General features: G+C 44.3%; 1 protein-coding gene across 1 annotated transcript in view; it reads left to right on the top strand.

The window, feature by feature from the left end:
• Positions 1 to 9,309: 9,309 nt before the first annotated feature.
• The window catches only part of ERICH1 (glutamate rich 1), a 67,068-nt gene continuing 65,358 nt past the window's right edge, over positions 9,310 to 11,019 (top strand). The window contains exon 1 of the mRNA XM_059468565.1: positions 9,310 to 9,345. Within this exon, the coding sequence (XP_059324548.1) occupies positions 9,324 to 9,345 (22 nt within the window). The 5' untranslated portion in view covers positions 9,310 to 9,323. The remainder of the gene's footprint in view (positions 9,346 to 11,019) is intronic.

Genomic DNA, 11,019 nt, shown 5'->3' with positions numbered 1-11,019 from the left:
GTCTTCTTTTCTCCTGCTGCCAAGCAGTACCATGTGCATCCCTAAACCCCTCCGTGATACTCTCCCTTCTTTCAACACTAACCTGGGCTTGCTCCTGTGTCTGCTCACCCTCCAGCCCACAGACTGCACATGAAGTGCAGGAAAACACAAATGTTAACAAGCCTCACCTAGAGCACTGATTGTTCTAGCACTGAAGCAAAGTGTTAGGTTTCATTTCCAGGCTGAAATCAGAATGGAAGGCTTTACACATTCTTGTGATTCTCAGGTATCACACTACTTTGCTGAGCTTCAGTGTCCATGTTGAAGTAACAAACAGACATTTGTCAGCACATTTTAAACAAAATTCCATCTAATTAGGAAGTATACCACAAAGTTTTTAAAACAATGGAGTGCAATTTAAAGAAATTAATAAATGCAGAGAAAATATTCTATTAAATGAAGTTCAGAAAACTCATTTGTATCTTTCTTTAAAAAATGAAAATAAAAATGTATTACATTACCCAGGAGTGCAACTAAAAAGAAGATTACTCACAAACATGCCAGGAAAGCTCCTGAAAGAGAATGCCATCTGAATGTGATATGCTTATATAGGAGAACCTTTTCCATTTTATTGATCAAAGCATTATTCTACAGCCTAGCATACACTGAGCTTCTCAGCTTTGTATTTTGCTTTTCTGCATCGTTTTTAGAACAGCAATTCATGACTATTTTGGAAAGTAAAAAGAAACGGAAAAATCCCAGGGAATTGATCAGAAACCTGACACTGGTTAGCAAAGTGTGCTGCATAACTAATCCACAACTAAAAGTAGTGGAGAGATTTCCACACTGCTCTAAATCGGAAGCACAGTACAGGATAAAAATAATAATTTATTAGATGAGACATTTACTTGGGTATGCGCAATACCAAAAAGCACCATAAAATGTAAAAAGTATTTTGAAGTACAATAATTAATGGGAAAAAATACATACATGTAAAAAAATATAATTCTAAATGAAACAACATAAAAAACCATTAACTGCATTATAAATTACCTCAAGACTGAACACACATTACTATATGAGGCATTTTACTGGTGAACATAAGAATATTTCCACTGATTTCTCTCATCTTTGACAAATTATTTTAGCTTTAGAGAACCATTAATGGGGGGAAAAGAGAAAAACTCTGGGAAGCATACAAAATTAATCTATCAGTTCTTAATTTCAAAAGAAAAATAACAACTTCAAAATATTTAATTTACTATTTAGATCCGTTTTAATACTTTGGTCCTATATTTCCTTACTTTCAAATGTCACTATGTGCCTTTGAATTCATAAAGTAATGTATAACTTTCTAAATCTTGTTGCAGCTGAAACTTTGCAGTATAGGTAACTCAAATTTTTGTGAGAAAGATCAATGCAATATAAGAATGCACCATATTACTAAAGGAGATGAGACTGAAAAGTATCATAGAAACAATTTCTCCCTTAGAAGTGTCATGTTAAGATTTTTGAGGAGTACATTATAAATTATCACTTAGGAAAACTGTTATCAAATTAGTTACCATCTATATTATTATAAAAGTACATGATATCATAACTAATTGCATCCCTTTTCAACATCATAAAAAGTAATTTCTTTGAAACACCTCATTTTTTATACTCACCCCTTCCATAATGAGTAAGAGCTGACACATATTGAGATGGAGACACTAAGAATCCAATGCATTTCAGTACTGGCCACAAAAGTAATGCAGCATTTTTATATGTACTGCAGCCTTTTCTGCATATAATGCTGTAAACCACAGGACCTTGTGACAAAATTACTCTGACCTACAAATTGTAGTAAACTAGATTTTCAATAAACTGTTATGAAGGAGCCATGCCTAAGCTACATGTAACATTTTGATTTCTCAGTCTACTAAAACTTGAGGGGAAGGAAAGAGCATTCCAGTTTTATTTGAATTCCAGAAAGGAAAAGAGTGCATTTAAATTTCTGTTAAGTTGCTAAGAAAAAATAATTTACACCAGTTTTTTTTTTTTAATGAATCTATTATAATTTGAAGCTATTCTCTTAAATCCAGTAGTTTATCTAGCTCAGAAAACTAATTTTGGACTTTTGTGGTATGAATATAAGCTATAGTAGCTACTCCTAAGTGACAGTATTTGTAAACAGACCCTCAAATGAATGAGATCAAAATCTCAGACTCAAATAAAAATAAATTTATCATGTACACAATGCATAACAGGAACACTTAAATTTTTTCAATTCCTTACCTTTAAGTAAAACATTATGGCAAAGATAATCCCAAAATAGCCCAAAACCAGGCCAGGTGCTAGATAACAAAGCCACAAGTTGCCATCAAAGACAAGATCAGTTTCACGTCCTGCTGCCAGAAAGGGCTGCAAACATCAGAGTGGCCTGAGCTGCCCTCCAGAGGGAAGGTGAAGCTTTGTCATTCTTACCAATGGGAGCCCATCATCTTCCCAGCTGGAGGACATTAATACTCCTCACTGACACTCAGCATCTTCTGGCTGTGATGGTCTTCATAGCCCAAAAAAAAAAACAAACCCACATACTTAAGTCTACATGTTATTTCCTCTGCATTGTGCTATCATGAGGAAGCCTGCTTAAGAATTGAGACAGACACATAGTTTTTTCAAGACATTTGGACATACTTTTCCATTCCTTTTTGTAGCATTAAAAAAAGATTTTTCTTGTAGCTTCAACTATGCAGGATTTGAAATGCTGCAATATCAATGAAAGTGAATCAAAGGAATAAAACCAAGTGTTGTCCTCCTTTCTGCTCAACAGGGAAGATAATTGTTATCAAATTCTAAAACTAAAGAATATATTTGTTAATTAAAGTAAAATCTGCTGTTGCACAGAGGATAAAGGTGGCCTTACACTGATGCTCTTTGGAAAGAATTTCACTCTGCATGAATGAGGCAAAACTGTTGTCTTTTATCTTTCTTGGACTCTGCTTAGACAAATTCGAGAGAATAAGAGTGTTTATGGTCTGTAGCTTTATATCCCAATGACTTATTAATCCATAAATCAACAAGAATGTGGAAGATCCTCTGGCTTTTTTTCCTTGCTCCCCTATTTTTAGAGTATAAGAAAGAAAAGGTGTAGTAACTACTTGAGATTCTTTCACTACTGTCTGCTATTCAGGGGAAAAAAGAGGTTAAAAAGTAACCTCCCACTTGTGGCGAGTGCAGCTATTTGATCAGTGTTATTTTTACAGGCTACTTGTGAAACTAGAAGGCAGGCGTGAAAGCTGAGAAGTTCATTCTACTCCTCATTGCCAGAAAAGCACAGAATAATACAATAGCATACTGCTGCATTCCTGCAGCTGCACGAGCTCTAAAAGCCACCACATGGGAGTGAAATGGTTTGGGAAAAGTTTCTTTAAGGGCAACTTGGTTATCTGCCTCATTAATAATATTGTGTCTGTTTTCTATGAAAAGTGACCAGCTTCTCCAGTTGCAAAACTAGGAGAATTGCTGGAGACTTTGGTGATATTTTATGATATGTAATTTGCATAACATTATTAAGGCATTTAAAAGTTTCACAATACAATCCATACCATCAAGAAGTAAAGAATTACAGGAAACTTATTCAGTTGACCTCTAATGCACAAAATAAATTTCATGAAGAATCAGAATTTTTAAAAAAAAAATCATGCTAAGGGGAAGTAGATTCCAGACAAGCCTAAACAATTAATTTGCCTCCTCACCACACCTTAGGGATTCCTGAAAATACAGTATCACCTCAATTAAAGGGGAAAGATAGTAAAAATGGTTTTGAATTGTTTTTCTTAATACTGACCTGCTGCCTCTCCAGGACAATGCAGAGAAGTTGTTTCCTCTGAAAGGCAGCATGCCAGAGGCTGAGCACTGCCCAAGCAGCCTTTCAGCTTCCAAGATGAAATACATATCAGAGACACTTTAATTGGCCACTACACTAGAGTGCTGTTCAATTTCTCCTTAAATCTGTGTCTTAGTTTTATGCTTTCCTAACTGCTTTCAATGTCATTATCAAGATTTAACCTTTACATTTTCTAGAATAAACTTTTAAATGCAAGAACTTTTGTGTTCAAATTGAGATCAGGTCAATCTGACAACATTAAGATGCTCTTCTCCCTTCTGAAATAACAAATTTACTTTTTAAAGAGAGTATTTAAGATGGAAGATGCAAAATTGAGACCGGTGGAAGAATTTTGCATGGAGAAGGAGAATCTATGAAGGACCCAAGATGGGGAACTATAGATAGACAGAAAGCTCTAGAGTATACTTAAGCTCTTTCTATTATTTGTGTAAAAAGTCTAAATCTCTAAATTAATGATTTTTATTTTGTTGGATTTATGCATTTGATCATATTTTTGAGATGTTCCACTACTGTCAATTTATCCACTACTGTCAATTTATCTGCTGCAACAGTGGTTGCAGCATCTCCTGAAGATAACAGACACTGATTCCCCTTGAGAGATAAAAGCCTTCATCTACGGTATACCTCATGTATTTCTGCAAACTGCTGATGTATGATACCTTTACTATAAAAAATAGAAAAAAAGTCATTTTATATCATAGGAATATATGCTTATGAAGCCACAAAAAATTTAGAGGGCTTAAGGCCAACGCCTTTATGGAAGTTATTTGCTGTTCATTTTCAAAACTGGCAAGGACAGAGAAATGTGACAAATATGGAATGAAAATGCATGGAAAATAAGTAAATTTTATGCACAAAAGAAGTATTTAAGAGAGTACAGTGAGAAACAGATAAAAACAAAGTGAGACCAAATATATATGCATGCATGGAAACACTGATTGAGAAATCTAACTGCAGTGATTTCCATCCTCTCATCACAACTGAGCTTGTACTAAATGAATAAACTGCTACTTGACATTTTCTAAATAAATATCATGGGAAGAGTACTTATTTTACTTTAATGAATCATTTCAGCCTCTCCAACAGAAAGTAGTTGTGATGAAGTATAATCTGTTCTGGGAAATATAGTTCTATAATGGAGATATATATGGACTGAAATATGGGAAGTTGTGTTCTCCAACAAGTCTACTTTAAAAGAGATTCTGATTCATCCATGCCCACTTCTACTTATATTTGATCATAGCTGTTGACATACTGTATCTGCCATGCTGAGAGCTATTTCTCTACTAGAGGTAAGAAAGCCATATGGTTTGTGGATGACTATGAATTTTTGCAAGGCAAACTGAACTAATATGTGTATTTTTTTTCCTGTAGCTATTCAAACAAAACTATCCATTTAGCAAACAGAACATTTTCAATTCAATGGGATATTTTGGCCCATGTGATGCATTTCTAAGAACTGAAAGTCTTCCTTAAATGCAATCACAATTGATGGTCTAACACTGACTTTCTGCATTAGTGGTCCTCTCATTCACCATGCATGGTTAGGTATAAACAAATTCACTGTACTGATTAAGTGAAGCAGGAAATAAGACTTGTCTTGTTCATGGAGTAGAACCAAAACAGCTGTTTTTGTTTGACTGATGCAGATTCAAAGGGCCCCCAATGGTACACCTCATAAAAAATCAGCAGGTTATTTGAGGGGTTATGTTCTTTTTATTACTAAAACTTCTCAAAGGATTATCATAGTTATGCAAGGAAATTGCTTTGACAATGCGTGATTACAAACAGGAAAAAAAAGTTGTTGCCAAAGGCAGGTGGAAAATAACATTTTACCATCCTTATTAAGGCTCAAAAAAATATGTCAGTAATTACTCCAAAGTCCATAATTTAGCCAGGCAAAGCTCACAATCAAGCTGAAATTCAGTCATCCAGACTGCATCTACAAATATTTCCTATTAGAACATCTGTTGTCAAAAAACCCTGCCATAACTGTGACATGATAAGTGGACCAGGACAGGCAATGTCCAGGGGAGCTTGCAGAGGGCACCCTCTGGGCAGAATACTGCTTCATTTTCAGACACAGTGGATACTGGACATGCCTTCCTCGGGGTCAGGTATGAATCCCTCTATTCAGGGATATGTTTCTTATATCACATGTACCAATTATTATTGAATTAAGTTGTTTCATGTATTGGAATTCATTTAGAATATAAATTTTAGTTTGGCACGATGGACCTTGAAATTTTTGTCTTGCTTTGGTAACTTTTTGTTTCAACAGCTTGGCATTGCCAACAGTACCACTATTAGTATTTGTGGGATCCTGCCATACACCAATGTGAAATCCCAATCCCATTAAGTCATTGTGGTTATTACCATTGATTCAGCAAGTCTTGGATTTGACTGTGATTTTATGTGTTACATAGACAAAACACATTCTCCTCAACACCTCTGTCAAGAGCAATCTATGTTTGCTGATTGTTAAATGTCTGCTTAAAGCACTTATGACTTTATTCTAAGTGTAATTTCAATTTGTACCAGGAATTTAAACTCATTTCAGAGGGACTGGAAATTCTAAAAGTTATTAGAGGTATGTCCTATACCATTCTAGTGCAAACTAGATATATGACTAACTAAATCCAAATAGTGCTTTATAGTACTAAAATGAAAAGCTCAAAGAAAATCAACAAATTTATTTGACAATCCTAGATTTTAGTTCATGTGTTACTGAACAATGGCATAATAAATGCATTCTTTAACTTGGGAATACTATGTCAGATCACACAGGGTCTGCCTCGAGCACTCAGAATTAAATCTCCAATGTATAACTTTGGAATTCATAAAACTATTAAACATTGTCTGAGTCCATTTTAACCACATAACACACATTTTGAAAAGCATGCAAAATGATGGGGGGAAAGAACCTTTGAAATAAATTATATGATCAGCTTAGCACTGTAAAAATAGCTTCACACAGTAAAATTAAAACTTGCAGTTCTGAAATAAAGGGTTTTATGCAAACTATCTGGAAATTACTTGAAAGTACTGCTATATTGATGAAAGCACAGAAATATAAAACTTCAACTCTTCCTATTTTAGGTTTTCTAGATAAAATACGAAAGCAGAAATACAACAAATCAGAGATGTGAACGGCTGACACCTCAAACACACGTGCATTATAAAATATTACCATCCATCCTCTGGTCTACCCCCAAGCTGCTTTTTAAAACGTCCAGTACCATCAGTATGCCCCCTTGATACATCCCACAGTAGAAAACATTCAGTTACTGAGACTCCACATGAGACTTCTCCATCATCTGCACTGGGATCTGCACTCGGTCACACTGAGGTGACCATTGCTCCTCGCTGGATGCCCGCTTGCAGTCATCTACTACCTACACGGCTGGAGGCATCCTGTGGTTCAAATTTTGTTAGTGCTCCGCTTGTGTTGCTACTGCGAAGCAGAGAGAAATAGTTACAAAACACTCCAGCGCTAAGAAGGGCACTTGCTTTCACAGCCGCGATCTTGGGCTCACACCACCTAACGTGCCGGGAGCACTTGGTTCCATTCTCAGGGCTTCAATCTGGAAGAGGTTCAAGCATCGCCTGCTCCCAAGGCACATTAAGCCTGTGTAACAATGTGCCGTAACGAGGCAGAGTTGGAAACAAACAGTAGCTTGTCGCCGTAAATTAGACCCTTTAAGTTTGAGGGAAGTTGAGGCCGGAGCCCTTATAAATGGATTTATGGCTAAACGCCAAGCTGTACGGCACCGGCACCGCTGTTAGAACTGGGACACCAGCAGCGGCAGGAATTAGGTTACGAAGGCGAAAGAAAGCGGGGCGGTAAAACAAAGTCCCTTTTCTGCAGCTCCCGCCGGCTGAAGGCTCTCCCACTCCCGTGCCCCGGGCCGATCCGTACCGGCCCCGCAGCCGCAGGTCGGTTCGGTTCGGGCCGGTTCGGGCCGGGGGGACCGCCCGCCCCGACGGTGGCGGACGCCGGGCGGTTTGCCGGCTCCGCTCCGGGAGGCGAGGCGGGCCGGGGCGCGCTGCGCTCTCATTATGACACCGGGTAATTATTTTATTTCTCCGGCAGACGGTGTTTCTAAGGACCGCGGAGGCGCTCAGCCAACCCGCCCGCGAACGCCGCTCCCTGCGCGGCGAGAGCCGCCCGTGATCGCCCCTCGGTGACCGAGGGCAGCGCAGCAGATGCGCCGGGCAGCCGCCCCCGCGCTCCGGTGCGCGCCCGCGGACTCTCCGGCCGCGCCGAGCCCTGCGCCCCCGTGCGCGGCAGCCGCGCAGAGCCGGCGCGGGGAACGTGCGGGACTCACCTGCCGCCCGCCCCGCTCGGCTGCCGCCCCGCCGCCCCTGGGGGCCGGACCGGAGGGACGGGGCAGCGCGGCCCCTCCGACGTACCCGCACCCTCCCCGGGGCGGCAGGGCACGGCAGGGCATGGCGGCCGGGCAGGGAAAGGGGAGCGGAGCAGGCGGCGGTGCGCCGCCAGCCCCGGCTGCCCGGCCCCTCCTCGCGGGGCAGCCCCAGCATCACGCGCTGCCAAAATTTAAATCGCCCCAGCACTGCGGCTCCGCGCGCAGCATCCCCTCCCCGCCGCTCCCTCCGGCCAGACCGGCCACACGGGAGGGTGCCAGACCGCGCTCGCCCCGCTCAGGCATCGGGCACTCGGGGCGCAGCCGTCCTGCCCGGGCTGTACCGAGGCGAGACCCCCGCCACGGCGACACCGCGCCGGGGCCAGCGCGACGCCGGGACGCGCCAGTGACGGGGATGACACCACAACCGACGGCGCGGCTGGCGCGCCCTCGCCTCGTTGCCCAGGCGCCCTCCCCGACGGTGCGGTCCCCGCGCGGATCCGCGGCACCGGCACCCGCCCGTTCCCTCCGCTGCTTGTGCGGAGGCGCCCCGCGAGCAGCCCGGCGCGCCTGCCGCCCCGACGGCGGCCCCTTCCCTCGCCTCCGTCCCTCCCTCCGTCCCTCCGTACCTTTTTCAGCGCTGACATTCTAGTGCATTATTAACGCGGCGGGTGCGGGCTGCGGCGGGTCGCGATTAAGGAGACGCCGGGAGCGGGAGCAGCGGCGCGCGCCCAGCGTCCCCCGGCGCCGCTCACCCGCCGGGGCCGCCGCGCGCCGCTCGCCCGCCCGCCCGCCGCGCGCCGCTCCCCCCGCCCCTCGCGCCCCGCGCGCGCCCTCGCCCTCGCTCCCGCGCGCGCGGCAGGGGCGCCCCCGCCGGCTCTGTGCAGCCGCGCGCCCCCTGCCGGAGCCCGCGGGCATCGCGCCCGCTGAGGCGGGGCGGGACGGGGCGGGGCCAAGGCGGGGCGCGGGGACGCCCTGCGGCAGCCCCGCCAATGGCGGCGCCCGGCGCCGGGACCGACAGGCGCGGCGGCCAACGGGAAGGGGAGCGCCGCGGGGCCGCGGGGGTGTCTCGGAGGGGCCGTGGGGCCATGGCCGGGAGCAGGAGGAGCGGTGAGTCTGTGCCGTGAGGGGTGGTTGGTCCCGCTGTGCTGCCGCCGGGGCTGGTGACGGAGGGAGCCCGGGGACGGCGGTGACGGTCCCGGGCGCGGCTGCCCTCAGCCGCCCTCAGCCGCCCTCAGCCGCGGCGTGTTCCGGCCCGGGCGCACCGCGCTGCCGCCGCGGGACCCGCTGGTTCCGCTGCTCGGCGCCCTTCCCGCGGGGGCAGGCCGTGAGAAGCCGAGCCTGCCCGGCAGCCGGGGAGGCGGGCGGACAGAAGTGGCCTCGGCGGAGCCTCCGGCCGCACAGGCGGGGCTCTGGGCGTGCGGGGCCGCGGGCACTCTGGCGCTGAGCCCTCCCGGCCTCCTGTCCAGCCGCTCCGGGGCGGGTTCTATTGCCGAGTATTCCTGCCCGGGGGTGGATAGAGAGTAAATAAAATTTACTTCTCTAATCACAGAGTATTTTAAGATGACACCTTTTATTCTCAGTACGCACATATATACGTGCTTACTTGTTAGTGACCCTCTATTTCGGCTTAAAGTGACTTAGCTCACTTCTGAAATAACTGTGGTACTGTGCTTGCAAAGAATAAGATAAAACCTTCTGCTAGCCATGCACAACTTCAGTCTGTTCTGTTTATCTGAATGTTTTATAAGACACGGCACAGGAAGAACACAATAATCAAAATACAGGAGTTCCATAAGTAATATCTTGTTCTTAAGGCGTGTCGAGTAGAGCTGAGCCGTGCGAGAGCTGAATGCTTGCATCCTGTGCTTGGCTGTTGCGTTTTCACCCAGTTCCAGCAGCCTGAAACTGGAATACTTCATGGGAGGATAACAATTTGAGAGTGAAACTGATCACTGGAGTTAATGTGGAAGCTGTTTGCTGACGGACTGCATGTAGCGATCGTTTGAAGGAGGTTTAAATACACAGTAGTGTTCTCTGTGGTTTAGATGCAGATTCGTTGTGAGGAACGGAGAAGGAGTCACTGTTTTGCTTCTGCGCTTTGGGGATGTGAATTACAAATTGATGTTTTCTGGAAGAAAGTGAATTAGGAAGAGTGAGTTCATGCACTTGTGAATGAATGCATGGATCTAGAGCTGAGAATGGGAGAACTGAATTCTAAAGCTCTCAAATTGTTTAAAACTGAAGGTCAGATAAAGAGCTGCTTGTTTTGGTAGTGTGTCAGAGAAAGCTGAAATGATCATGCTGAGTGTCTGGCTTTACTATGTAAAGTTGGAAATCATTCATGTTTTATTCAGCCGCTCTAAGGAGCCTTGACTTTAGATTGGAAGGAAAATACAGTGAGAAATACAAGGATGTCACATGCTCCCGTGGGAAGGAAATAAAAAAAAACTGGAAGAGTTTAAAACCTCATCTGATCAGCCTCTGCAGCCCATAGCATTTATGAAAACTGTTGACTTTCTGTTGTGAAACTATGTGTATTTTTGAAAGGACAAGTGTCCAATAGAAGAGCTGAGAAAGAAGGTTTAGCTGCTTCCCTTTAAGGTTAATTTTGCTGGCTTTTTGTAAGAGCATGTTGAAATGCTGAAGACAAATTTTTGTCTGCATTACAATAGAGCAACAAAGCTTTTTATTTTGTTGGGAACTGGGCCATAATACAGAATAAATGGGATGGTCAACAGCTTCTGGGTCATGGGTCTAATTGTCAGTGAACAGAATCTAAAC

The sequence above is a fragment of the Ammospiza nelsoni genome, chromosome 3 (assembly GCF_027579445.1).
Source record: "Ammospiza nelsoni isolate bAmmNel1 chromosome 3, bAmmNel1.pri, whole genome shotgun sequence".
In the NCBI taxonomy this organism is placed as follows: Eukaryota; Metazoa; Chordata; class Aves; order Passeriformes; family Passerellidae; genus Ammospiza; species Ammospiza nelsoni.
This window is presented reverse-complemented; position numbering and strand designations above follow the sequence as displayed.